Source organism: Bidens hawaiensis, unplaced genomic scaffold, assembly GCF_021521415.1.
Source record: "Bidens hawaiensis isolate Kalapana, Puna unplaced genomic scaffold, B.hawaiensis_p1.1 tig00017143_1, whole genome shotgun sequence".
Taxonomy (NCBI): domain Eukaryota; kingdom Viridiplantae; phylum Streptophyta; class Magnoliopsida; order Asterales; family Asteraceae; genus Bidens; species Bidens hawaiensis.
The window spans coordinates 368,359-395,791 of NW_027492589.1; the positions used below are offsets into that span (position 1 = coordinate 368,359).

General features: G+C 38.6%; 1 protein-coding gene across 1 annotated transcript; it reads left to right on the forward strand.

Moving 5' to 3' along the window:
• The first annotated feature begins 8,235 nt into the window (after positions 1-8,235).
• LOC143553105 (glu S.griseus protease inhibitor-like) lies at positions 8,236-9,013 on the forward strand. Its single transcript, XM_077043165.1, has 3 exons — positions 8,236-8,385; positions 8,473-8,568; positions 8,660-9,013. The coding sequence occupies exons 1-3, from the start codon at positions 8,292-8,294 to the stop codon at positions 8,851-8,853; spliced, it is 384 nt and encodes a 127-aa protein (XP_076899280.1). The 5' UTR covers positions 8,236-8,291; the 3' UTR covers positions 8,854-9,013.
• Positions 9,014-27,433: the final 18,420 nt, after the last annotated feature.

The following is a 27,433-nucleotide window of genomic DNA, read 5'->3' on the forward strand; positions in this document are numbered from 1 at the left end:
AAACTGTTTGAAGAAAACGCACTTCCGCTGGACACCAGAAGCGGAAGCAGCTTTTCAGGAGATTCGGTCACGCTTGATCGAACTCCCAACACTCACAGCACCAGAAGCGGGAGAGGAGTTAATCCTATACCTTTCCGCAACTGATAGAGCAACCGGGGCAGTCCTGCTAGTAGAGCGAAAAGGCATCCAGATGCCAATCTATTATGTCAGCCGTATCCTAACAGACGTAGAAACCCGGTACTCTACCCTCGAAAAATTAGTCTTAGCACTTATACACGCTTCACGCAGGTTAAGACGATATTTCCAGGGTCACCCAATCACCATTCTCTCCAACTTCAAACTTGCAAACGTTCTAGGCAAACCCGAGTTATCGGGACGCCTAGCCAAATGGGCAATTGAGTTGGGAGAATACGCGATAAAGTATAAGCCAAGACCAGCCATAAAAGGCCAGGTTCTGGCCGACTTTATTGCAGAAGTGCCTGCATCGCGGGAAAAAGAGTGCCAGGAAGAGGCTCAACCCTCTCCAGCACAAGACATCAATGATGTCTGGCGACTCTACACCGATGGGGCAGCCAATAACGAGGGTTCAGGCGCAGGGCTAAAGCTAACCAACCCAGCGGGCCAAGAATACACTTACGCTATTCGACTGAATTTTCCAAGTACGAATAACGAAGCCGAGTATGAGGCATTCCTGGCTGGGCTGAGAATTGCGCGTAAGATGGGAGTGAAAAACTTGGAAACCCACGTGGATTCCATGTTAGTAGCCAATCAAATCAACGGGGCGTACACGGCCGTGAACGACACAATGGCCCTGTACCTCGCACAAGCAAAATCCCTTATGCGCGATTTCAATGACTGCAAAGTCATACACGTCTAGCGAAGTGAAAACAAATCTGCGGATGCGTTAAGCAAGCTTGCATCATTAGCCTTCACCCACTTAGGAAAGGATATCCGCATTGAACTCCTCGAGACACCTTCGGTCCCGCACAAGGAAATTTGTGTCATCCAAACCGGCACGGAAACGTGGATGACACCAATAATAAAATACCTTGCGGCAGGTACACTACCGGAGTCCAAAACACAGGCAAGAAAACTACGCTGTAAAGCACTGAATTATCAACTGATAGATGACATCCTTTACAGAAGTAACTTTCTTGGCCCACTCTTAAGATGCGTGGACAACCAAGATGCTGACTACCTCCTAAGGGAAGTACACGAAGGCATCTGTGGAGTACACGTAGGTCCCCGCGCTGTTGTAGCCAAGCTAAACAACGCGGGATACTTTTGGCCGGGGATGCATACGGATGCGCTGGCATACATCAGAAAATGCAGGTCTTGCCAGCTTTACGCACCCAACACGCACCGCCCGAAGAATGAACTTGTTCCAGTCACTTCTTCATGGCCATTTCAGAAGTGGGCCATCGATGTGACAGGCCCATTTCCTACAGCAGCAGGAAATGTTCAGTTCCTAGTGGTAGCCATCGACTACTTCACCAAGTGGATAGAAGCAAAACCTTTAGCCCAAACAACCGCGAAACATATCAAAAAATTTATTTGGGAATTTATTATTTGTCGTTTTGGACTTCCACAGAATTTGGTGAGCGATAATGGCACCAACTTTGCTGACAAGAAGCTACAACAGTAGCTGAAAGAACTTCAAATCACCCACACCTTTACCTCAGTGGCACACCCGCAAGGTAATGGTGAGGTGGAAAGAGCAAATAAGAGCATCGTCGAAGGCATAAAGAAAAGACTCTTGGAACACAGATCCGGCTGGGTGGACGAGCTTCCGCACGTCCTTTGGGCAAACAGAACGCTGAAGAAGGCCAGTACGGGAGAAACCCCGTTCAGCCTCACTTATGGCACTGAAGCCATGGTCCCGGTCGAAATTGGTTTACCCTCACCAAGGGTCTTGATTCAGCCAGAAGACAATGATGCGGAAAGACGGTTGGACCTTATGCTAACCGAGGAACGCAGAGACTTAGCCGCAGTGCGTGAAAAGAACTACAAGCGACAAATGCAAAAGAACTACAACACGCGGGTAAAACTCTGCAACTTCAATGTAGGAGACTACATACTGCGTAACAACAAGGCTTCGAACCAAGAACGCCCAGGAAAGCTGGCCCCGGTCTGGGAAGGACCATACATTATCAAAGAAGTCCTGGGAAAGGGCGCATACCGGCTCGAAAGGCTCGATGGCACTCCCATCCCAAGAACATGGAACGGAGCTCAATTACGCAAATGTTATATGTAGATCAATTCCAAACTTGTAAAGAAAAGGCCTAGAGCCACTTCTAATGGAAATGATTCTCCTTTCACAATGTGTTGATAGCCTTACCTTTATACTTATGAACTTCCCACACTGGTGCCGGTATTCACCGCATAAATGGGGGAAGAAGTAAGTCGTTACGTGTGGAAGGCGGCAAAACCCGCATAAACACAACGCTAAAAATAAGGAAAACCTACACGCAGGTAAGATGTAAGTAAAGTTTAGCCATCCTTGTAAGTGCAAGTGACGGTCTTACCCGCACAATCACGAACAAGGAAGCAAAACTTCAACCTATCATCTACCACGTTCAAAGGTTAACTTATTCTGAACACTTAGAAATTTCAAAAAAGGATGAGGAAAACCTACACGCAGGTCAGATATGGGTAAAGTTTAGCTATCCTACTAAGTGCAAGTGACGGTCCTACCCGCACAATCACGAAAGAGGAAGCAAAACTTCACACCTATTATCTACCACGTTCAAAGGTTAACTTATCCTCAGAAAAGATGAGGAAAACTTCCACGCAGGTCAGATATAAGTAAAGTTAAGCCATCCTACTAAGTGTAAGTGACGGTCATACCCGCACAATCATGAAAGAGGAAGCGAAACAAACTTATAATTTACCACGTTAAAAAGTTAACTTATCTAAGTACTAAAGAAATTACTAAGTTAGATCAAAACATGCGTAAAATAAACAAGGCAAAGAACAAACACAATCTTTATTTCATCAAATTCAAATATTACAAAGCTATACAAAAGCAAAAATCTATGCTAATGGTGGAAAGGGATCTTCAGAATCAAGCTTCAGGACCACTTCCACTTGGACCCGCTCCATCAGTAGAGCGTGGTGGTTCAAGGAAGGCTTTAAGAATAGCTAGCCCATCATCAGCAGCAGCGACTTCGTTCACCTTCTCCACCACAGGATGCGAGAAGGCGGCATACTGGTTCACTGCTTGGTCGTAAATAGCTTCAGTATCCACATCGTACAAAGGGAAGTTGGAAGGCGGGATGCCTTTCTCAACGAACCCTAGACCAAGCAGGAAGCCGGCCTTTTCCCCATCCTCATGAGAAGCGTTGAGGGTTGCGCTCATAGCATCGTCATAAGACGTCTCTGAGAAGACCCGATGCACAACCTACAAAGAAAAAAATACAAGTATCAGAACCTTTTCTATTTATAAAGAAAAGCGTGAAGACATGAAGCTAGACTTACCCGAGACAACGCTTCTCGAAGAAGCCATTCCTTGGCAACCAGAGCTTCTTGGAGGGCGGCTTGAGCTTGGGTACAGGCGCGTTCGGCTTCACTTTTATTAAGGTTGGCAAGCAACACTTCCTTTGCAGCAGCCTCTTCGACGCCCTTTAGCTTCCGCTCAGTGTGGTCAAGCACGCCCCTCTGGTCCAGGATCTCTTGAAGCTTCTTCGCGTCCTCCATCGCCAAAGCATCATGAGCCTGCTGGAGAGCCTCTAATTTGGCTTGAAGCTCTTCATTCTCCACGCGTAGAGGCTCGGCAACAGCTTCAGCCTTGGTGGCCCTTTCAGTCGCGTTCCTAGCAGTCTCCTTAGCCAGCCGAAGCTGTTCATTAACAGCTTGGGCAGCCTTGGAGCGAGCCTCGAGACGGGCCTGAACCTCGACTTCAAGGGCCTTGAACGCCTTCTCCTTCTCCGCCGCCGCGGCGGAAAGCCTCCTATTCTCCTCCCGGACAGCCCGCGCCTGAGCTACTTCCTGAAGGCGAGCTGCTTTTAACTTGTCGTTTTCACGACAAAGCAGCTCGACGCGCGGCTGCATCCGGGCCAGGAGAACCCGAAGCTCATTGCTTAGCCTACCCTCCTGGTAGCTAGCCATGGCTTCCCCCAACGCACTACTTGGAACAGCGTGACGAGCCCACTCCACGCACTCCATAGGGGTGCGAAGGGTTGTTCCTCGGCGAATGTTCCAGCGTGGAACATACACTTCATTGGAATCCGACACTGCAAAAAACATAAAGCAGTTAGGAAAAGATGATAAAGAAAAAATATATATAAATGGGCCAAAAGAACCCTGCGCACCTGTAGGGTCAATTACAGGCCGATAGCCGCCGAACCCATCACCTGAACCCAATGGAAATCCATCCAAGAGGTCAGGCAGATGGGAAGGTGGCAGAGATTGGCGAGAAGCCCCATGCGTACCTGATGGATCGGCTGTCGTTGCCGATGGCGGGGGCATGGTAGCAGCCGCCGAGGTCGCCGCTGCGGAATCCGCAGCAAAAGTTACCGCCGGCTCGGTGAAAGATGCTGTAAAAATAGCACTCACAGCCGGCGGTGACGTCATCACAACTGGAACAGTCGGCTCAACGGAGTGAGCAACTGAACCAGTGGAAGCAGGCACAGGCGCAGCCGCCTGGGTCGTCGCCTCAGGTAGGCTGACCGAGCCTACCGTCATTGGCGGGGAGGTACTCCCCTGCGCTCCACCCTGGAATGCGTCAACATCCACGCCTGCGTAAAGAAGACAAGTGTTAAATGATATTAAGCTATGAAGATTAAAGCTAAAGGAAATTTGTACTTACGGGTCTTCTTGAGCCTGAAAGTACGGACGGGCGGGGATGAACCCGATGGAGCCGGCCTCTTCACGCCGGTCACCGTTGTCATCCTGGGCTCTTCGGTGACAGTTGTCACAGCCTCCGGAATGGTGATCTTGTCACCACCGGGATTCCCCGCCACCTCTTCGCTCTCGGTCTCCGAGTCAGACCGAGGCGCTGGATCGGCTGTGGAGGCCACCTTCTCCTTCCCCTTCCCGCCGGCAGCCTTCTTCTTCCGCACCAACGGAGGACCATCTGCGGATTCCTCATCAGAACATACGATTAGAGGAATTCCAGCAGAGGTTTCAACATTGAGGGGTCGAGGGTCGAAGAGCGCCTTACCTGGCCGACGGGCGCTAAGGATCTCATGGCCTAGCGGATAGACCTCCACGAACCGATCCGCCGTTTGTTCTAGGATGGGCAACTCGTTCTCATCTAGAGCGCGAGTACCCATCCGTGCGGGACCGTCAGCCTCCCGCGGGTTCAGGAGCGACTGCAAGTCGTTCCCCTCTGAAATAAACAGGAAAGAAGTTAGAAGAAATTCTAAATCAACAAAAGGGAAAAAGGTATACCGTAAGGAACAGAGTTCGAACCGTATTCGAGGACGATCGGAATCTTGCGCGCATCAGCCTCCTTCCACACCCGGCTCATCCCCAGCATCACCATCCCGGACTCCGCAAACCGGTAAACCGGAGATTGGACCCGAGATATCTTCGCAAACCATTCCGCCTCCTGATAGCTGGAGGCGTGAAGGCTAGGAAGTGCTTGCCCGTTCTTGAATTTCATGGCAATGGGGATGGCGCGAGCGGATATGAAAAAGAACTCCCGCTTCCACGAGCGAAGACTGCGCTCGGTCGCGCAGATCTTTAAACCCTTAATCCGGGTTGTCAACGTGTACCACCCCTGGATGCACCTCCAAGTGTAGAAGGTCATCAGGCGGTCAACATAGGGCTCAATGCCCAGTATCCGGCACACCCACTCAAAGTGGCGAATCTTAGCGATCGCCATGGGGTGCAACTCGGTCAAATGAACACCGTGCCTCTCAAGGACACGGTAAACAAACTTTGTCAATGGGAACCTAAGATTCCCATAGACAAAGAATGCAGCATATACCCCGATCTTGCCTCTGGGGGCATCGTACACCGTCTGGTGGGGTTCAGGAAACTCAGGCTCGAGAGACTCGAGCATGAACTTCCTGACGACGTACCGATACAGGTCGCCAGGTAGAGCACACTGGCACTCGCCAGCAGTACTCTTATCATCAGCCGTAGATTCGAGATCACGAGACATCTTGTAAAAGAAGAAGAAAACGATTTCGGGAGAATGCTTGCCTGAAAAGGTTAGTATTCGCCGGAAATCGCAAAGAAGATGAAGAGAAGAGTGAAAGTGTGGATTACAAAGAACCCTCTCCCCCTTTATATACTAATCGCAATTAATGCGATGAAATTAATGCGGAAGAGAGAGAAAACGAAGGTGCAATGAAACTATGACACGTGGCAAAAAGCAAGTTGGCAACAGCTGTTGACAGGACGCACACCATTAATTTCGCGGCCACGCGCCCGAAAAATCGCGCCCACGCGCCTGAAAAAGCGTCTGGAATGACCATGTACTGTCACGTCACCATAACTTCCTGCACGTCCTGACACAGTCAGAAGAAACCGTCGCACGACGTTTCAGAGGTTTGGACTGTTCTTATCCTTTCACCAACTCTTCGAATTTCAAAATTCAAAATTCAAAAAGATTCAAAAGTGAGCGGGAAAATTCCCCTTACCTTGGCAACCAAGTAACCGTAAGACGGATGCGGGTACAGTGTTAAGGTAAAACCCTTCACATACCTAGCACCCGCAGGGAATTGAAGCCAAGAATAACTTGGCAACCAAGTAACCGTCAGACGGATGCGGGTACAGTGTCAAGGCAAAACCCTTCACATACTTAGCACCCGCAGGGAATTGACGCCAGGAATACCTTGGAAGTAAAGTAACCGTAAGACGAGTGCGGGTACAGTGTCAAGGCAAAACCCTTCACGTACTTAGCACTCTGCAGGGAATTCAAACCAAGAAGGATCTTCTGGGCCATGCTTGCGGAAACGTGAATAACATCCCCGCACGACGGGAACGTCGAGAACTATATTGTTTGAAACTCCAAGATGGAATTGGTGGTTTTAGCATAATTGATCACTATGTCGAAAACCACCAAGACCCCATGGAGAATCCACACAAGTGGGACTCAACGCTCCTGACGTGCGAGGAGGTTACAAACCTACCCGCTTCACACCCAAAGATCAAGCAGAAAAGTCGGGAATTTCTGCGTGACATCAGGAAAACCGCGGGATGAATCACCACGGAAAACCGAAAAACTAAACCCTTTTCAAAACCCCTTGCTAAGTCCAAAAGTTCACCTCACTTATTAATAATTCATGAGAAGAACATTGGACTGGGGGGACTTGAAGAGGTAGGTCCCAGCAGAGCCCAGTTGGACCCGCAAGACTCACCTTGAACAGGGACGTCTGCGCAATGACCAACTGCTCCAGCAGGACCCACCATGCTCAAAGAACCTTACGCGCAGTACGCCAGCTGTACCCGCATGGAAAGCCTCCCAATGGTGAAGTACCCCGCCTGTTCCCGCAGCTGCGGATACAAGCCATCAGGGAAGGCTACCCGCACTAACAGCAAGGCTACACGCACAAGGCATTCGTTACTTCAGTAGTCACATGAAGGAATGAGCAAGGCGGGAACACTCCCGCCTAAATGAGCCAGTCCGTATGCTTCTGGAAGGTCTTTCGTACTATACCTACTAAGGTATGGGCGGAACAGACAATTTGACCAGAGCAGCCCATGAACTAATCACAGGGTGACAGCTCACCGACAACAATACGAGGAGGAGCACCCTCTAGTACTGTTTGTCACTATTAGCCGCTGCCTACTCACCAACCCTTACGATGGGACGTGCGCAGCCTACAGTTGGTGGAACAGTGCGTAGCCGGCAGTAAAGGAACAGTATACAGCCGACCTTATTACTGTTGGCCGTAACCTATCCACCAACCAGCATGGCCTGTGCGTAGTCCACTGTTGGTAGAACAGGAATACTATTCAGCCGGCTGTACCTGCTTGGAAACCTACATTCGGCTATAAATACTCCAACACCTTGGAATGGTAAGGACATCATCTGATATCTCAATCTTATCTAGCAATATCTTAATATACACTTATATTCAGAGCAATCTAGTCTGATTCTCACGCCGGAGGGTGGTCACAAGGAGGAACCCCCCCCCCCCTTCTCAGTGACGAGCTTACGGTGTCTGTTTTGCAGGTCCCCTGAAGAACAACCTTCTCTGCTAGACCTCATTCTCGTGGGAAACATTACTTAACCCCCAGATTATCTATAATCTGCCTGTGGGTTCACTTAGTGTTTCTTCAAATCTCCATTTGTTTTATCTTCTAAGTTCTTGCAACTCAAGTGAAGAAGAATTAAGATGGCATCCATCTCCACTCCCGGTTCTACCACTTCATTGTCCTTCTCAGTACTTCAAAAACCTACTATCACCAACTACGGTTCCCCGGTTCTCCGTATGTTAAGATAATTAAATCAAATTAATAATGAGTATACGATTATTCCATGGTTATATATTAACAAAAGTAGTTAATCTTGATCAGGTTTGCCACTGATGAGCAATACGGCGAAAGTGGGATACTCCATGAAACGCAAGCCTGCTGCCACATCCACTGACGGTGAAAAAATTATTGTTGAAGGTAATAATACATACTAATGACTATCATCTAATTTTTTTAAGTTATTTCATGTGATTAATTAGAACTACATACCGTGTTATAATTAATATAGGGAAGAATTCATGGCCGGAGCTTGTAGGGGAAAAAGGAGAAGTGGCAAAGGCTACAATTGAAAAAGAGAATCCACTTGTGAATGCCATTATAGTGGGTGAAAATAATCCAGTGATTGGAAACCTTGTTAGCAACCGTGTGTGGGTCGTGGTGAATTCCGAGGGATTGGTGACTAAAACACCAGTCATTGGGTAGTTAATATGGCCTGATCTCCATATCAAGTCAAACTTTATGCTTAAATAAATGACGAGAACTACTTGTCCCATATTTATTACTACTGTTGTTTAAACTTTATTTCGTAAAACCGCATGATGTACGAATAATTTAATAAATAAAATGTTTGGGTGTGTGAAAATCTTCTATCATTTATGTTAGTAACAGGTTAATCTAAAGGCGGTTGATATCCAACAAAAATATGATCAAAGCTTAAAATATTAGAATTACGATTCTTTTGTGTGTAAATAAACAATTCGTAAATCAAAAAGTAAAATTTGCCATGAATATATGAGATGCTTAGTAAGTTTCCAAAACTATAAATTCCGTCATCAATGGGGTGGTAGTCTACTATCAACGGCGAAACTTTTAAGCACTTGAGTTTGGAAAGGGAGACCCTGGGTTCAAGTCCCATAAACAACAAGGATTAAAGACTTTTTTCTATCGAAAAGATATATGGTTTTCTACAACCACTAAGTTGGTCTAGTGGCATAGATGTGTGGCTTACAACCACATGGTTGTAGGTTCTAGTTGTATTTGAGACATAAGTGAAAATAAACATTAGCTGGTAATAAATTATAATAAAAAAAGATAGGGTTTTCTCCAACCCCCTCATTTATATTGTTTTTTATTTAATGTGTTTAGATTGTCGTGCTTGGACTCACTGGATTTGTTTTGACGGTGCTTGGACTCGTCGCAAGTAGAGAGTTAATGATTTGGATAAAATTAGCAAAAATTATGAAACAACGCAATTGCATTATACAATAAACACTATCGAATGTATGTAAATACAACACTATTGCATATACGTGATACAACACTAATGCACGTATGTACTACATCGATTTTTTTTTAATTTTTGATATAATATAACACGGTGGCACATATACGATACAAACAATTGCATATATGGTATTCAATACTATTGCACATATGCAATAATAAAAAAAGTCGATGTATTATATATGTGCACTACGACGAGTTTTTTTATGCTTTATTTTTGTATATATTATTTTTCTGTTGAAGAATAACAACATATAAGAAAACAACACAACAACCATACTTAGTAAGATCACATAAATAGCAATGTTATAAATAGGGTCCGGGAAGGGTGAGATGTAGACTAATCGTACCTCTATTCCAAAGAACAAAGATGTTGCTTCTAGAGAGACTCTCGGCTCCGAAACCCGTATACATTAGATAATATAAAAAGACAAAATTCAATAGAACATCTTTAGATGTTGGAGAAATAAAAAACTACATACATTTAATATTAAATAATATAAAACATTAGTCATACTAAAATAAATAAAGTTAGTGATAATAGTATTAGATATTGAAAATATACAATAATAGTTTATATATATATATATATATATATATAAGTAATTTATTATTTAACAATAAAATTAAATAAACACACAGAGAAATAAAATTAAGTTTACTAAGTATAAAAATATAAGAATATTATGAATAATAATAATAATAAAAATAAGTACAGAAAATGATATAGAATAAAAATAAAAACAACATACAAAATAGATAAACTTGGAAGAAGTTTTGGGGGGTTAAGAAAAAGAAATACCATAATGGCATGTGACAAAAATAAGGTAAAAAGAACCTCTATGATATTTTTAACCAAAAACTATACATTCTCTATAAAATCCTTAACCTTAATTATATGTCTTCAAGAATTCCTATCATCGACCATGTCCTCGGAGAGGTGCATGTCTAGCAAATCATTCATAATCCTCTCATCCCAAGTCAATTTGGGTCGGCATCTACCTATCTTCCTCTCAATAGTATTGTTTTCTGTATATCTAACTGGAGTCGTCGTCTGTATTCTCTTCAAATGTCCAAACCATCTCAATCTCCTCTCTCTTATCTTATCTGATATGCTAGCCACCCCTAATCTCTCCCGGAAAACATCGTTTCTTATTCGGTTCAAATTTGTATGCCCACACATTCACCTTAGGAGTCTCATCTCTATAACCTCCATCTTACATGCATGTGCCTTCTTGATGGCCTAACAATATGTTACATATAACATTTCAAGTCTAACAACATATAAGAAATATGAAAGAAAAAAAAATTAAAAATATTTTATTTAACTAAAATAAACAATAAACCAATAATTTAAAAATAATTGTTATGCTAAACATACCCTCGTACCCTGAATTTTGACTTCATTCAACAATTTTATTTGATAAATTACCACCCTCGAACATTTTTTAAATTTTATGGTCTCTCTTTAGAAGTTTTATTTTTATTTTTTATTTCTATAATAATTTATTTTTATTTTTGTTTGTTTATCTCCTTTTGTGTTTATTCCTTCACTATCGATAAATTATTATATATGTAAAACAATATATAAATATGTGTGTGAAAAACTGATAAGGAAAAAAAAAATATTGACGAGACTAATATTTATATAAATAGTATTAAGGTAAAATGATAATTGATTTGATAAATTCAAAAGATGTACATTAATGAAAAAAATCAAATGAAGAAGAATATGTTTAGCAACACACTTAAAAAATATCCTAGTAAGCATATGTACTAAATATTTGATGGTTCATGATGGTCCTCACACTTATTCTGACAATTGATTTTAAATTATATAAAAGTGAGATTATAGAAATTTTCTCAAGGGTCATGATATTCATACACACCTTTTAGAAACTCACACACCCTATATACGATCGTATAGAAGCTATACGATCGTATGAAATAAAAATACAAAAAAGTACTCATGCACGCGCAGTGTACGGAGTTTGACTGGGAGTCATACGATAGTATGACTCCCATACGATCGTATGGAAACAAAAAAACAAAAACTAAAATTATGCTACATGTTTTTTCCTCTAAATATATGGGTCTTGTGCCGAACAAACAGCACATCATTTACTAGTTATACATTATAAAAGTTTAAGCTTTTAAAGTTATAATTTCTTAATAAAGTTATACCCAAAGTTCCGAATAATAAACGGGTAGTTAACACATGCATCTACCCAAAGCTATACCCTTTCACAAAAGTCACACGTTCTAAAAAAAAGATCGTATAGTTGCTTGTTTAAAAAATTTACAAAAGTTGCAGATTATAAAAAAAAATATACACAAGCTATACGATCGTATGGTGTCCATACTATCGTATGGAATGTTCCTGACAGCAGACAAACGCTGCGAGAATCTGACAAAAGCTGCAGTCTTATACGATCGTATAAGAGCCATACGATCGTATGGATTCCAAGGATGTGTGAATAAGTTAAAGGGTGTGTGGATAACCTAGGACTTTCTTAAAAATGATAAACATGTGAATATTATGTGGAGTCTAAAAAATCATGAATGGTCCTCACCTTTTTTTTGGCATATTATTATCTGAATAAATTGTTGTAAATGGAAATAACAAAAAAAACGTTTCTATAATTAGATACATGCATGCAAATATCTGATCGTAAGTTGAATGGAGAGAAACTAGTGGTGGAGTAAAGATTTCAAATTATGTCCTTGAATTTCATATAATATAAATAAACAAACCACAATTACTCAAACTTTGTATATAAACACAAGCGGAACTAGTTAAGTGCAATCTCCCAACTATTTTATTTGTTAATTATTTGCGGAATTACAAACGAAAATATAAGAAGAACACGATCAGAAGATTGCCTTGTTTATTACAAACATGGAGAACTAATACAATGGAAACTGAAAAAGAATTGAAAGAATTACAAGAAAAACAAAATTAACCATAAATCGGAGAAAACCCAAATTGTATACAAGCTCTAATTTAGTTCAAATGGCTAATGCAACAATTCAGATTTTCTCATTTAATATTTTGTAACCGTTACTCGACGCGTTTCTGTGTTCGGATAATCTTATCAATAAAATACCGCATTTATTGAGTTATAATTATTATTTTAGTATTATTGTTTAATATACTTATTTAACATTCAAAAAACAACTATCAACTATATACAATTTATACCCTCAACCTTACTTTAATTCCTTTATGTATCCATCTTTAATGTTCAGGGACCCTTATGCAAAATCTGAAATTATTATACCAAACCCATTTACCAAACCCGTAACCCATGATCCAACCCGTAACCCATGCCCATTTTAATTTCTTTTGCCTTAATCTTCGATGTAAACTTGGAATTGATTATATGGAAGCTTTCATCAAGCCTCAACGATCTCACCGGCGTCGTTAATTAGGAAATCAGGTCCTTTTTTATATGAATTAGGGCCTGTTTGGTATGAGGTAATGGAATGAATGAAGGAATAGAATGAATGTGGTAATGGAATAAGCAAAGAAATGGAATGAATTATTACCATTCCATTGTATGTTTCAAAAAAAAATTGTAATTTTTCTTTCAACCTTCTAATAAGTTGATATTTCCTAAAAAAAACTATAGATGTAGTGCATATGTGTAATGGTGTGTATTGCATATATACAATAGTGTTTTATTGCATATAAAATAATACAACGCAATTGCATTATACAATAAACACTATCGAATGTATGTAAATACAACACTATTGCATATACGTGATACAACACTAATGCACGTATGTACTACATCGATTTTTTAATATTTGATATAATATAACACGGTGGCACATATACGATACAAACAATTGCATATATGGTATTCAATACTATTGCACATATGCAATAATAAAAAAAAGTCGATGTATTATATATGTGCACTACGACGAGTTTTTTTATGCTTTATTTTTGTATATATTTTTTTTCTGTTGAAGAAAAACAACATATAAGAAAACAACAAACAACAACCATACTTAGTAAGATCACATAAATAGCAATGTTATAAATAGGGTCCGGGAAGGGTGAGATGTAGACTAATCGTACCTCTATTCCAAAGAACAAAGATGTTGCTTCTAGAGAGACCCTCGGCTCCGAAACCCGTATACATTAGATAATATAAAATGACAAAATTCAACAGAACATCTTTAGATGTTGGAAAAATAAAAAACTACATACATTTAATATTAAATAATAAAAAACATTAGTCATAATAAAATAAATAAAGGTAGTGATAATAGTATTAGATATTGAAAATATACAATAATAGTTTATATATATATATATAAGTAATTTATTATTTAACAATAAAATTAAATAAACACACAGAGAAATAAAATTAAGTTTACTAAGTATAAAAATATAAGAATATTACGAAGAATAATAATAATAATAATAAGTACAGAAAATTAATAATGAGTATACGATTATTCCATGGTTATATATTAATAAAAGTAGTTAATCTTAATCAGGTTTGCCACTGATGAGAAATACGGCGAAAGTGGGATACTCCATGAAACGAAAGCCTGTTGCCACATCCACTGACGGTGAAAAATTATTGTTGAAGGTAATAATGCATACTAATGACTATCATCTAATTTTTTTAAGTTATTTCATGTGATTAATTAGAACGATATACCGTGTTAAAATTAATATAGGGAAGAATTCATGGGCGAAGCTTGTAGGGGAATAAGGAGAAGTGGCAAAGGCTACAATTGAAAAAGAGAATCCACCTGTGAATGCCATTATAGTGGGTGAAAATGATTCAGTGATTGAAAACTTTGTTAGCAACTGTGTGTGGGTTGTGGTGAATTCCGAGGGATTGGTGACTAAAACACCAGTCATTGGGTAGTTAATATGGCATGATCTCCATATCAAGTCAAACTTTATGATTAAATAAATGACGAGTACTACTTGCCCCATATTTATTACTACTGTTGTTTAAACTTTATTTCGTAAAACCGCATGATGTACGAATAATTTAATAAATAAAATGTTTGGGTGTGTGAAAATCTTCTATCATTTATGTAACAGTTTAATCTAAAGATGGTTGAGATCTAACAAAACTATGATCAAAGTTTAGCATATTAGCATTACGATTCTTTTGTGTGTTTGGAAACAATTCAAAAATAAAAAATAAAAAAATTACCATGAATATATGAGATGCTTAGTAAGTTTCCTAAACTATAAATTCCGTTAAGTATAGTTTATTAATATAGTTTATTTTATTAATCTGGCGATGGTTTACTAGGAAAGGCAAAACCTTTAAGGGCATTCTCATCTGGATATCCATCATCATCTTTATAATTACACTACAAAACACTACATTTCTCTTTTCTGTTTAATTAAATAATATTACTTTATACCTATATCATTACAGTTTTCCTTCTCCCATACTCACAACCAATTCAACAAATATTAAAAAATAATTAGGGACAAACAAAATTTCCCCAAATTTACAAAAAATCATTACCTTTTCTCTCTCCATCTTATAATTTACACTCACAACCACTCAAACTTCACCCTATAATTTACAAATTCTCCTCACAATAATATAGGGAATGTGTTGGGAATGCTCTAAGCCCTTGAGTTTGGGAAAGGAGGCCCTGAGTTCTTATTTTTATTTGTATATCATTTTGATTTAATAAGGGTTTAACACAAACCAAATTACATCTGGATAATGGGTAAGCGAGTAACAAGCTGCGTCGCTATAATAGAAGTACATGAAAAAATCGTTACTATAATCTTAACCACAAGATCCTAGATCAAATGATTTAGATTTATTTTTACTATTTTTAGAAAACTATCTATTTTTACTTTAACCCTGTATATATAAAGCTTCTAGACAAAAATAACACTTTACTCTAATTAAAATAAACAATATATAAACTAATACTTTAAAAAAATGGTTAGACTAAATATATCTTCTCCGTTACTTGTCAAACCCTCTCTCTCGAATTTTGACTTCCTTCAACAATTTTATTTGACATATTATCACTCTCTGACATTTTTAAATTTCATGATCTCTCTTTAAAAATTTTATTTTTTATTTCTTTAATAATCTTTTTTTCTCTCTCTCATTTTGTGTTTATTGTTCATAACCATAATAATATTTATTATTGTCAATATGGATGAATCAATATATTTATAAAATAATATATAAATATGTGTTTGTGAAAAACTGATACAAATATTGATATCATTAATAATAAAAAATATTAATAATATTAACGATGACACTAAAAAAATAATTAATAATAATAAATAGTCTTTAAATTAATATATTTAATATAGACTATTGAGGGAAACAAAATATTAGAGAGACTAATATTTATGTAAATAATGTTAGGCTATGTGTAATGGATGTGCTACAAAAATGTGACGCTCAGTCAGCAACGTGTGAGATTTTGTTGTGGAGTTGTAATGGTGTTGTAGCCTTATATATATATACCACACATACATATATAATAATAATAAAAGAAAACACATGCATGGCGCCAAGAACTCATCCCCCCCCCCAAATCGCCCCTTTGTCGCCGGGGGTTTAAAAAAATGCCTCGTTTTTGCTTGTTTGTCGCCCCACTACATTCAGCCTTAAGGTAAAATGATATTTAATTTGATAAGTTCAAGAGGTGTCTTCCCTTTCTTTTCATATAAGAACTCGAGAACACAACGTAAATCATATGAAGAGGGGTATGCTTAGCAACACACTTATAATATATCCTAACAAACATATGTACTAAATATGTGATGGTCCTCACATATATCTAACAATAGATTTTAAATTATATGAAAGCGAGTTTGGAAGTTTTCTTAGAAACGATAAACATGTGAACTATTTATGTGGAGTCTAAAAATCATGAATGATCCTCACTTCTATTTGTATATCATTATCTAAATAAATTGCTCTAAATGGAAGTAGCTAAAAAAATCATTACTATAATTTTAACTACTAGATCCTAGATTCAGTTACCTAGATCTATTCTTACTCTTTTTAGAAAACTATCTATTTTTTACTTTAACCCTATATATATCAAGCTTTTAGACAAAATTAACTTTACTCTAACTAAAATAAACAGGAAACCAATACTTTAAAAAAATGGTTATGCTAAACATAACCCCTTTGTTACTTGTAAAAGTCTCTCTCTTGAATTATAACTTCTTTCAACAATTTTATTTGATATATTACCACTCTCTAACATTTTTTAAATTTTATTGTCTCTTTTTAAAAGTTTATATTTTATTTCTATAATAATTTTTTTCTCTCATTTTATATGTTTATTGTACTTGACAATAATAATTGTTATTATTGTTAATATCGATGAATTATCATATCTATAAAATAATATATAAATTTGTGTGTTTGTGTGAAAAACTGATACAAATATTGATAGTATTAATAATATTAAATATATTAATGATATTTACAATGACACTAATAAAAATAATCAATAATAGTAAAATAGTCTTTAATAGAATATACTTAATGGAGACTATTAAGGGAAACAAAATATTGGAGAGACTAATATTTATGTAAATAATGTTAAGATAAAATAATAATTAATTTGATAAGTTCAAGGATGCATTCTCTTTCTTTTCATAAAAGAACTCGAGAACACAACGTAAATTATATGGAGAAGGGTATACTTAGTAACACACTTATAACATATTCTAACAAACATATGTACTAAATATGTGATGGTCCATGATGGTCCTCACATATATCTAACAATAGATTTTAAATTATATGAAAGCGAATTGGGAAGTTTTCTTATAAACGATAAACATGTGAATTAATTATGTGGATTCTAAAAATCATGAATGATCCTCACTTTTATTTGTATATCATTATCTAAATAAATTTCTCTAAATGCAAGTAACTAAAAAAATCGTTACAATAATTAGATATATGCATGAAAATATCCAATCGTAAGTCGTGGAGAGAAAGTAGCGGTGGAGTAAAGATTTCAATTTATGTCATTGCATTTAATATAATATAAATAAACAAAACAAAAATACTCAAACTTTTGTATATAAACACAAGCGGAATCGGTTAAGTGCAATCTCCCAACTATTTTATCTATTAACTATTTGCGGAATTATAAACGAAAATAGAAGAACAGGTTCGGAAGATTGCTTCGTTTATTACGAACACGAAGAACTAATACAATGGAAATTGAAAGATAATTGAAAGAATTACAAGAAAAAGAAATTAACCATGAAGTGGAGAAAACCCAAATTATATACAAGCCCTAATTCAGTTCAAATGCTAATAACGAGAAAGTTTCAAGACTGGCTCAAAGTGCCTTTGAACTTTCACTTCATACCCTTACATCTTTATAAACTTGTCAACTTTAGCCCAAAGTTTCCAAACTTGCAATAACCAACTAGTAGTTGACTTTGGCTTTGACTTGACCAATTGTTAACTTTCATTGACTTTCAAATTGGCCATAACGCCTTTATAACAAATCTGATAACACTATTGTAGGGGTATGGTACTAAAACCCGGTTCTACGACCCTAAATCTATTATGTTTGGCTTATTTCATTACATGGACTAATACGATGTTATTGGGCCGAGGGGGTTTTGTGGAGGTAACCCTAACTGGGCTAGGCCCATTAGGGTACCATGATGGTGGCCATGAGACTCTATATAAGGAGGTCTCCAGCTCCTTATCATGGGTCATGCTCAGTAAGAGCCACCACCACTTTTTGTGTCTGTGAACAAGAAATCCTCAGGATATCTTAGCAGTCGCCTCCACACCCCCGAAACCATTGCAGGTCTCGACATTGCAGGTCGCCGGCGCAGCCGCAGAAGAAGAAGAAGATCAAGACGTGGTTCGTTCATCTCGAAAATCCGTGGAAACATCGTCATGGATCAGGTAAGATTCATTTCGTGCTTCGACATTGGCGCCATCCGTGGGACGGCAACGAACTACCCTTCGATCTTCATCTCGGCTGTCAGATCTCTCCCAAGAAAAACGCAGATCTGGAAGTTTACAGAAAAAGGCTTCAAAGCTTGTTCTATTTAAAGCTCAAAAGGATCCATAGATCTAAAAAGAGGTTTCCAGATCTGGGCAAGAAGGAAAATCCGTGATTCGAATGATCAGATCTCCGAATCTGTGAATCTGTGATTCAGGATCTCCGAATATGTGATGGTTTTAAATCTGCTCCGAATCTTCAGATCTGTCCAGATCTGATTTACAGATCTAGGTCGAGATTACAGACCTGGATTTTAGGTCTAAAGTTGCAGATCTGACTCTTAAATTGCAGATCCAGAAGTTACTAGACTTCCGCCGCCATGTACGCACGCTCGGGGGTTCTCACTCCGCAGCCGTGCATGTGCCGCCGCGGAAACCACCATCTGGGTTTTGCGCAAGAGACCTCCGCCATGCACACGCACTTGCGAGTCACCACTCTATCGCCGTGCATGCACGCACCAAACTTCAAGGTTGGGAATCCTCCTAATATCCCATAAGGCTACGCGCCAAAACTTCAAGGTTGGGAATCCTCCTAATATCCCATATGGCTACGCGCCAAAACTTCAAGGTTGGGAATCCTCCTAATATCCCATATGGCTACGCGCCAAAACTTCAAGGTTGGGAATCCTCCTAATATCCCATATGGCTACGCGCCAAACTTCAAGGTTGGGAATCCTCCTAACATCCCATATGGCTACGCGCCAAACTTCAAGGTTGGGAATCCTCCTAACATCCCATATGGCTACGCGCCAAACTTCAAGGTTGGGAATCCTCCTAACATCCCATATGGCTACGCGCCAAACTTCAAGGTTGGGAATCCTCCTAATATCCCATATGGCTACGCGCCAAAACTTCAAGGTTGGGAATCCTCCTAACATCCCATATGGCTACGCGCCAAACTTCAAGGTTGGGAATCCTCCTAACATCCCATATGGCTACGCGCCAAACTTCAAGGTTGGGAATCCTCCTAACATCCCATATGGCTACGCGCCAAACTTCAAGGTTGGGAATCCTCCTAATATCCCATATGGCTACGCGCCAAGGTTGGGAATCCTCCTAATATCCCATATGGCTACGCGCCAAGGTTGGGAATCCTCCTAATATCCCATATGGCTACGCGCCAAGGTTGGGAATCCTCCTAATATCCCATATGGCTACGCGCCAAACTTCAAGGTTGGGAATCCTCCTAATATCCCATATGGCTACGCGCCAAACTTCAAGGTTGGGAATCCTCCTAATATCCCATATGGCTACGCGCCAAGGTGGGGAATCCTCCTAATATCCCATATGGCTACGCGCCAAGGTTGGGAATCCTCCTAATATCCCATATGGCTACGCGCCAAGGTTGGGAGTCCTCCTAATATCCCATATGGCTACGCGCCAAACTTCAAGGTTGGGAATCCTCCTAATATCCCATATGGCTACGCGCCAAACTTCAAGGTTGGGAATCCTCTTAATATCCCATATGGCTACGCGCCAAACTTCAAGGTTGGGAATCCTCCTAAGATCCCATATGGCTACACGCCAAACTTATGGGTTGGGAATCCTCATCACATATGCTCACGCATATTACATATGCTTACGCATCACATGCTTACGCATCACATGCTCGCACATGTCACAGTCTACACGCACGCGCACGCAACATCTGTGCGTGGCGCATAACACAAAACCAAAGTCTACGCGCACGTGCATGCAACATCTGCACGTGGCGCGTGACATAAAGTAGCCCGTAAGTCGCCTCACGCGCAGGCTTTATTATTCACAGCTCATAAGACGCCTCGCGCGCAAGCTGTTATTATTCTTACAGCCCGTAAGTCGCCTCACACGCTGGCTTTATTATTCACACAGCTCATAAGACTCCTCGCGCGCAAGCTGTTATTATTCTTACGGCCCGTAAGTCGCCTCAAGCGCAGGCCTTTATTATTCACAGCTCATAAGACGCCTCGCGCGCAAGCTGTTATTATTCTTACAGCCCGTAAGTCGTCTCACGCGCTGGCTTTATTATTCACACAGCTCATAAGACGCCTCGCGCGCAAGCTGTTATTATTCTTACAGCCCGTAAGTCGCCTCACGCGCAGGCCTTTATTATTCACACAGCTCATAAGACGCCTCGCGCGCAAGCTGTTATTATTCTTATGGCCCGTAAGTCGCCTCACGCGCAGGCCATTATTATTCTCAAAGCTCGTAAGACGCCTCTCGCGCGCAGGCTTTTATTATTCTTAGCTCGTAAGTCGCCACTCGCGCAGGCTCTATTATTATAGCTCGTAAGTCGCCTTGCGCGCCAACTTCATTATTCTACAAGCTCGTAAGTCGCCTTGCGCGCCAGCTTCATTATTCTACAAGCTCGTAAGTCGCCTCGCGCGCCAGCTTCTTTATTATTTTACAGCTTATAAGCCGCCTCGCGCGCCAACTTCATTATTCTACAAGCTCGTAAGTCGCCTCGCGCGCCAGCTTATTTATTATTTTACAGCTTGTAAGCCGCCTCACGCGCCAGCTTCATTATTCTACAAGCTCGTAAGTCGCCTCGCGCGCCAGCTTCTTTATTATTGCAGCTCGTAAGTCGCCTCGCGCGCCAGCTTCTTTATTATTACAGCTCGTAAGTCGCCATGCGCGCAGGCTCTCATTATTCTACAGGCTCGTAAGTCGCCTCACGCGCCAGCTCAATTACTATTTTCAAAGCTCATAAGACGCCTCTCGCGCGCAAGCTTTATTACTTTCACAGCTCGTAAGTCGCCTCACGCGCCAGCTCAATTATTATTCTCAAAGCTCATAAGACGCCTCTCGCGTGCAGGCTTTTATTATTCTAAGCTCGCAAGACGCCTCTCGCGCGCAGGCATTATTATTATTTTAGCTCGTAAGTCGCTTCTCGCGCCAGCTCCATTATTATTATAACTCGTAAGTCGCTTCTCGCGCCAGCTCCATTATTATTATAGCTCGTAAGTCGCCTCACGCGCGAGCTTCATTATTATTATAGCTTGTAAGTCGCCTCGCGCGCAGGCTTTTATTACAACATGTCACCATCATGAAGAAAGCCTCTCAAAACTCAGACAATAAAGACAAGGCCAAAGAAAAGGGAAAAAACCGCCTCACACCTTATAAAGTCCAGCGCTCCACCTAGACGCTTGCGCGCCCAGGAGCAACACTGGACTTGGGGGGCTTGTAGGGGTATGGTACTAAAACCCGGTTCTACGACCCTAAATCTATTATGTTTGGCTTATTTCATTACATGGACTAATACGATGTTATTGGGCCGAGGGGGTTTTGTGGAGGTAACCCTAACTGGGCTAGGCCCATTAGGGTACCATGATGGTGGCCATGAGACTCTATATAAGGAGGTCTCCACCTCCTTATCATGGGTCATGCTCAGTAAGAGCCACCACCACTTTTTGTGTTTGTGAACAAGAAATCCTCAGGATATCTTAGCAGTCGCCTCCACACCCCCGAAACCATTGCAGGTCTCGACATTGCAGGTCGCTGGCGCAGCCGCAGAAGAAGAAGAAGATCAAGACGTGGTTCGTTCATCTCGAAAATCCGTGGAAACATCGTCATGGATCAGGTAAGATTCATTTCGTGCTTCGACAACTATCATTTAACAAACCCACCTTCTGACAGAACTAGTTAAAATACCGTCCCCCCTATTAAGTAATATGCAGCATATCGAAACACCACATAAACTTAGAACCAGGAACCGACTTTGTAATCATGTTTGTTGCATTGTGTTGTGCATCAACATACTTAATTCTTACCTCTATTAACTTCAGAATATCTCTTATCCAATGAAATCTAACATTATATATCCTAGGCTTTTTAGAAACTATATTTTCTTATTTTAACTCATCATGGCCTATATGTATGTATGTATGCATGCATGCATGCATGCATGCATGTATAACACTCCGAATCAAGTTAATCCCTACCGTTTGACTAGCGCCTAAAAACTTCTACAAGGCTGCTCATAACCAAAGTACCAACCTTGATCAAAGTAACTTACGTATTAACTACCATAACTAAAATAATAATAATTTTGAGCAACATAACCTTTTACACTAAGTTAAAATAAATAATAAACCAACTATTGAAATAAAAGTATGTTATTAAATTAAATAAGATTGAAAAGTAGTGATTAGACTTCGAAACAGAAGGCAAGCAGGCAAAAAGTTGCGCCGCTACCCAAATTTTGTGATGGTTATTTCTAAGAGACGTTTCCCTGTTTATTTACTTTTTATATTCCAATGATTCACATACAAGTCAAACATTTAAGAAATTAGTCCTCATCATATCTCTCTAAACTTTTATGGCAACGTTGATCAAGTCAAAATCTTGTTGTTTTGAGGATTAAGTAATGTACGATGTAGGACTTAATTAACATGTAAAACTTGTAGTATATTTCTTTGTACGCATGTACAGATGAATGGTGTCCTTACAACATCCCGACAATAGATTTAAAATGATACGAAAGTGATTTAGAAAGTTGTTATGATGTAGGACTTAATTAACATGTAAAACTTGTAGCATATTTCTTTGTACGCATGTACAGATGAATGGTCTCCTTACAACATCCCGACAATAGATTTAAAATGATACGAAAGTGATTTAGAAAGTTTTCATAACAACGTAAAACATGCTTGGACTAAACATGTGGTGGCATCCATGTTTTTGTTCAGTTACAAATTAATAAGGATTGCTGAAACACTGTAGGTTATCCGGACGACTAGTGGCATCCAAGTTTTAGTTCAATTCTAATCTCATGTTATTTATCATGTATTATGATAGCAAAAGCTATTTCCAATCAACACATACGAGTCGAACATTTAAGAAATTAGTCCGTCATCATATTTCTTTCAAATTTTATGGTTACAGTGCTCAAGTCAAATCATGTTGTTTTGAGGATAAGGAATGTATGATGTAGAATTCAATTATCATGTAAAACATGTAGTATATTTCTTTGTGCATATGTACAATATATGGTCCTTACAACATTCCGACAATAGATTTAAAATAATATGAAAGTGATTCGAAAAGTTTTCATAACAATGTTAAATGTGTGGAATAAACACGAGGTGGCATCCAAAAGTTTAGTTCAACAAAAAATTAATAAGGATTGCTAAAACATTATGGGTTATCCGGGCGGCTAGTGGCATCCAAGTTTTAGTTTAGTTTGATACATTTAACTAGTTTATGTAATGGTTTGATGTCAAGACAACTTGGACGGTTTATTTATGATACAATTTACAATTAAATTCTGTAATCCTAGCATACGGTATCCCTAGGTTCATAGTGTTGGCCATTATTCATATATGAGGCCCTTGATTTTATTTTTATTATTTTGTATTTTCGAGAGTGGCCTTATAATTGACATAAGACTATAAGGTATGGATGTCATTTTACTTTTTATTTTGCAGTGCCACGTCACCGCCACATCACACCCTATTCACTCCTCTCTTTCTCAATATCTCGGAAATGGTCATCAATTTACCACTTACTTCTTCTTTTTAAATAAAGTAATAATATTTCTATAACTAAGACTAATTTATTATAATAAAAATTAATTTTATTTTTTAAAGTTACGAATATAAATAAAAAAATTACATTTAATAAAAATTAAATGAAAACACTACATTATGTTTAATAAAAATTAATTAAAAAATTACATTTAATAAATTAAATGAAAAAAATACATTTAAAACATTAGATAAAATAACCTATAATATTATTATAAATGAAGATAATAATATAATATTACATTATCACCTAACACTTCTCAAACTCCCCATCTTCTTCTTCTTCTTCTTCTTCTTCTTCTTCTTCTTCTTCTTATTCTTCTTCTTCTCCTCAAGCAATCCTTTGACTCTTGTAACTCACTAAACCCATAACTTTTGTTCTTTGGTTTATAAAAAAAAAGCAGCAATTCATCGGTGAAATGAGCGGTGATATATCAACAATATCTTTGCCGTTGGGTGGTGCCGACCACACCGGGATGGTGTTTGCCGCCGACACCGCTTGCCATGTCAGCCTTTGAGCGGCAACGCGGGATCCAAACTGGACAGCCTAAACTAGTGTTTAACCCAGCGCGTTGCGTCATCGTTTCATGTATCGATCCCGTCTCTTTACGACACACCACTAATGTGGATTTCGTTTGTATGGGTTAAGCTCGTTTAGATACCAACACTAAACTAAAAACATGTAACCTTTCGATGTATAAAATAGTATCGACGCTTGTATACCTTATGATAAAAATTTTAATGTATTAAAAAGTTCACAACAATAATGATAGAAATTTATTTAGTAAAACCTGAGAGTTAGGGGCAGCGAGTCAACGTGTATCTCGGTATTTGTTACGTTCGTAACGGTACCAAACTTAAAACAAACAGATTCCTCAAATTAACACATATAAATATTAACATACAAAAATAATTAACTATTTAAAACAAAGTTTATTTGGTGGGTAAAACCGTAGCATGCAAAAACCGAGCATTACGATGGCGAGTATACACGAATTCAATCAGTATCAGTTGCATGCATTTCTATATAAACAACGTTGATAAGACCTATGCGTTAATATCCAAATAATAAATTCGTCAAATTAACAAATAAAAAGATTAACATATAAAAACAATAAAATATTTTAAACGACGTTTTATTTGGTCTTTAAAAGTCGGGCGTTGGTAAAACCCGAGTTGTCACACCCCAACCTACGGCTGAACATGCCGGGGCACGACATTGATTGTATCATAGCTTAGAAGACACTAAGTAAAATACACATGTCAATATCTAAATTATTCATTCATGTATTAATTTTCAAAAGCACAAACATTGTCTTAATAATAACGTTACATATCAATAATAAATAACTTAAAACAAAAAGAAAATGTTCTTCATTCATCAAGCAACCTAAGGTCTCATCTAACATCCAATACTCGATTCATCCGATAAAGCTATCTATGCCATGCGTGAAAATATATATTTTGTCAACATAAAGTTGAGCAAGTAAACCACGATTTTGAGTATATATAATAATAAAAATAACAATTCCGTGCGATAATTGTAAATCACTACAACTAGTATAACAATAAATAAAAGTTGTCTTTTCACTCGAATCATTTTGATAACGAGCTACTTCGACGGCGTATGATCATATTAATGAGGATGAGGATGAGGATACCAACCAACATAAAGTAAACACATAGTCACATTTGCACATATCAACTAATCGAGCAATTTCAATTACGCATATAGTGGAATCGTAGTGAAAACAATAATTTAATTGTGAACGCATAACGCCCCCAAAACTTAAAATGGTAAAAAGTGGAATGTGAATTTACTTACCTTATCAAGTGGATTAAGTGATGATGAGATAATAAAAAGAACTAGGATAAAACGGTCAAGCTCCTCGAGATACGGCAACAAAAGTTCCTAATTATAAACAAAAATGTAATAAGACTTCTAATCGCTTTTGGGTTTGATGAGTCTTAAGTAGAGTTTGTACATAATTAGTTTACTTATCCATATATTATTATTAATATTAATGTTTTTATGATTGTTAGATCTTTAAACAAGTAAAGTAAATATTAATTAGAAAACAAAAATTAAACAAAAACCTTTAATATGATTCGACTCTTTAATTATTAATAAAACATTAATGATGTATAATATGAGAAAGTTGAATTTGTTTTGAATGGGGAACATGGTTCAGTAAGCAAAAGAAGTTTTTTTTTCATTATACTTGTTATATGCCCGACATATATATATATATATATATGTGTGTGTGTGTGTGTGTATCTTACAAGGTTAATAAAATTTCAAAGGTACGAAAACATTAAATCCGGAGTTCGTTTTATGAAGAAAATGGATTTTTATGAATTTATACATGTATGGTTATCATAATATTTGATTAAAAGTAAATAAAATTAATAATAACAATTAAAACATAAAAACCGGGCCTGGGGGATTCGAACCCGCGCCCGAGGCCGGTTCAAGCTTTATGACAGCATGCGTTGGCCATCAGGCCAGCGCCTCAATTTGATAAAACAATGAATCTGGAAATTTAAATACACTGTTTGCAGTTCATGTTCTTCCCCAAATCAAACCCTAGACTTTAAATTGGTTTAATTGCTTGGTGTTGATTCGAATTGACTTAGGGTTTTTGTTTGTTGATTAAAAACAAGTATAAAGCAAAGTTTAATCACCGTAAGTGATGATGAAATGAGGGTGAACGACGAGATGAGTTGTCACGGCTCTTGGATTGATCGACGAAGGTCTTAACGGCTTTATATGTTGAAATTAGGTTAGGATTTAGGGTCGCAATGTAATAGGGGTGGTATGGTGTGCTTTAATTGAATTATAAACGGGTTTATATAGTGTTTTGAAGAGGATTTGAGCCGCGGTTCGTTATGGGTGTAATTGCGAATCAATTAGTTGTCATACATGATGTTTTACCACAATTAGAGTGTCGGTGTGACATGTTTAAGGTAACTAAACGATTTGGTAAGGTCAATTCCATTGATTATTCCGTGAATTAAGGTCCAAGAAAGGTGGGGGGGGGGGTATATCGATGGTAGAGAAGGAGAAGAGAAAGAGAATATTATTTTTTGTTGTTTATTTTGCTAGTTGGTCCTTGATCTTTGAGGTTGGATGCAAAGGTGAATTAAAGTTGGTTAAGGGTTGTTTTTGTACAACTTATAATTATAATCAATTATATAAATAAAAAGAATTAAAAAAATACGAAACTTTATTGATTAAATACCCGAACCCGA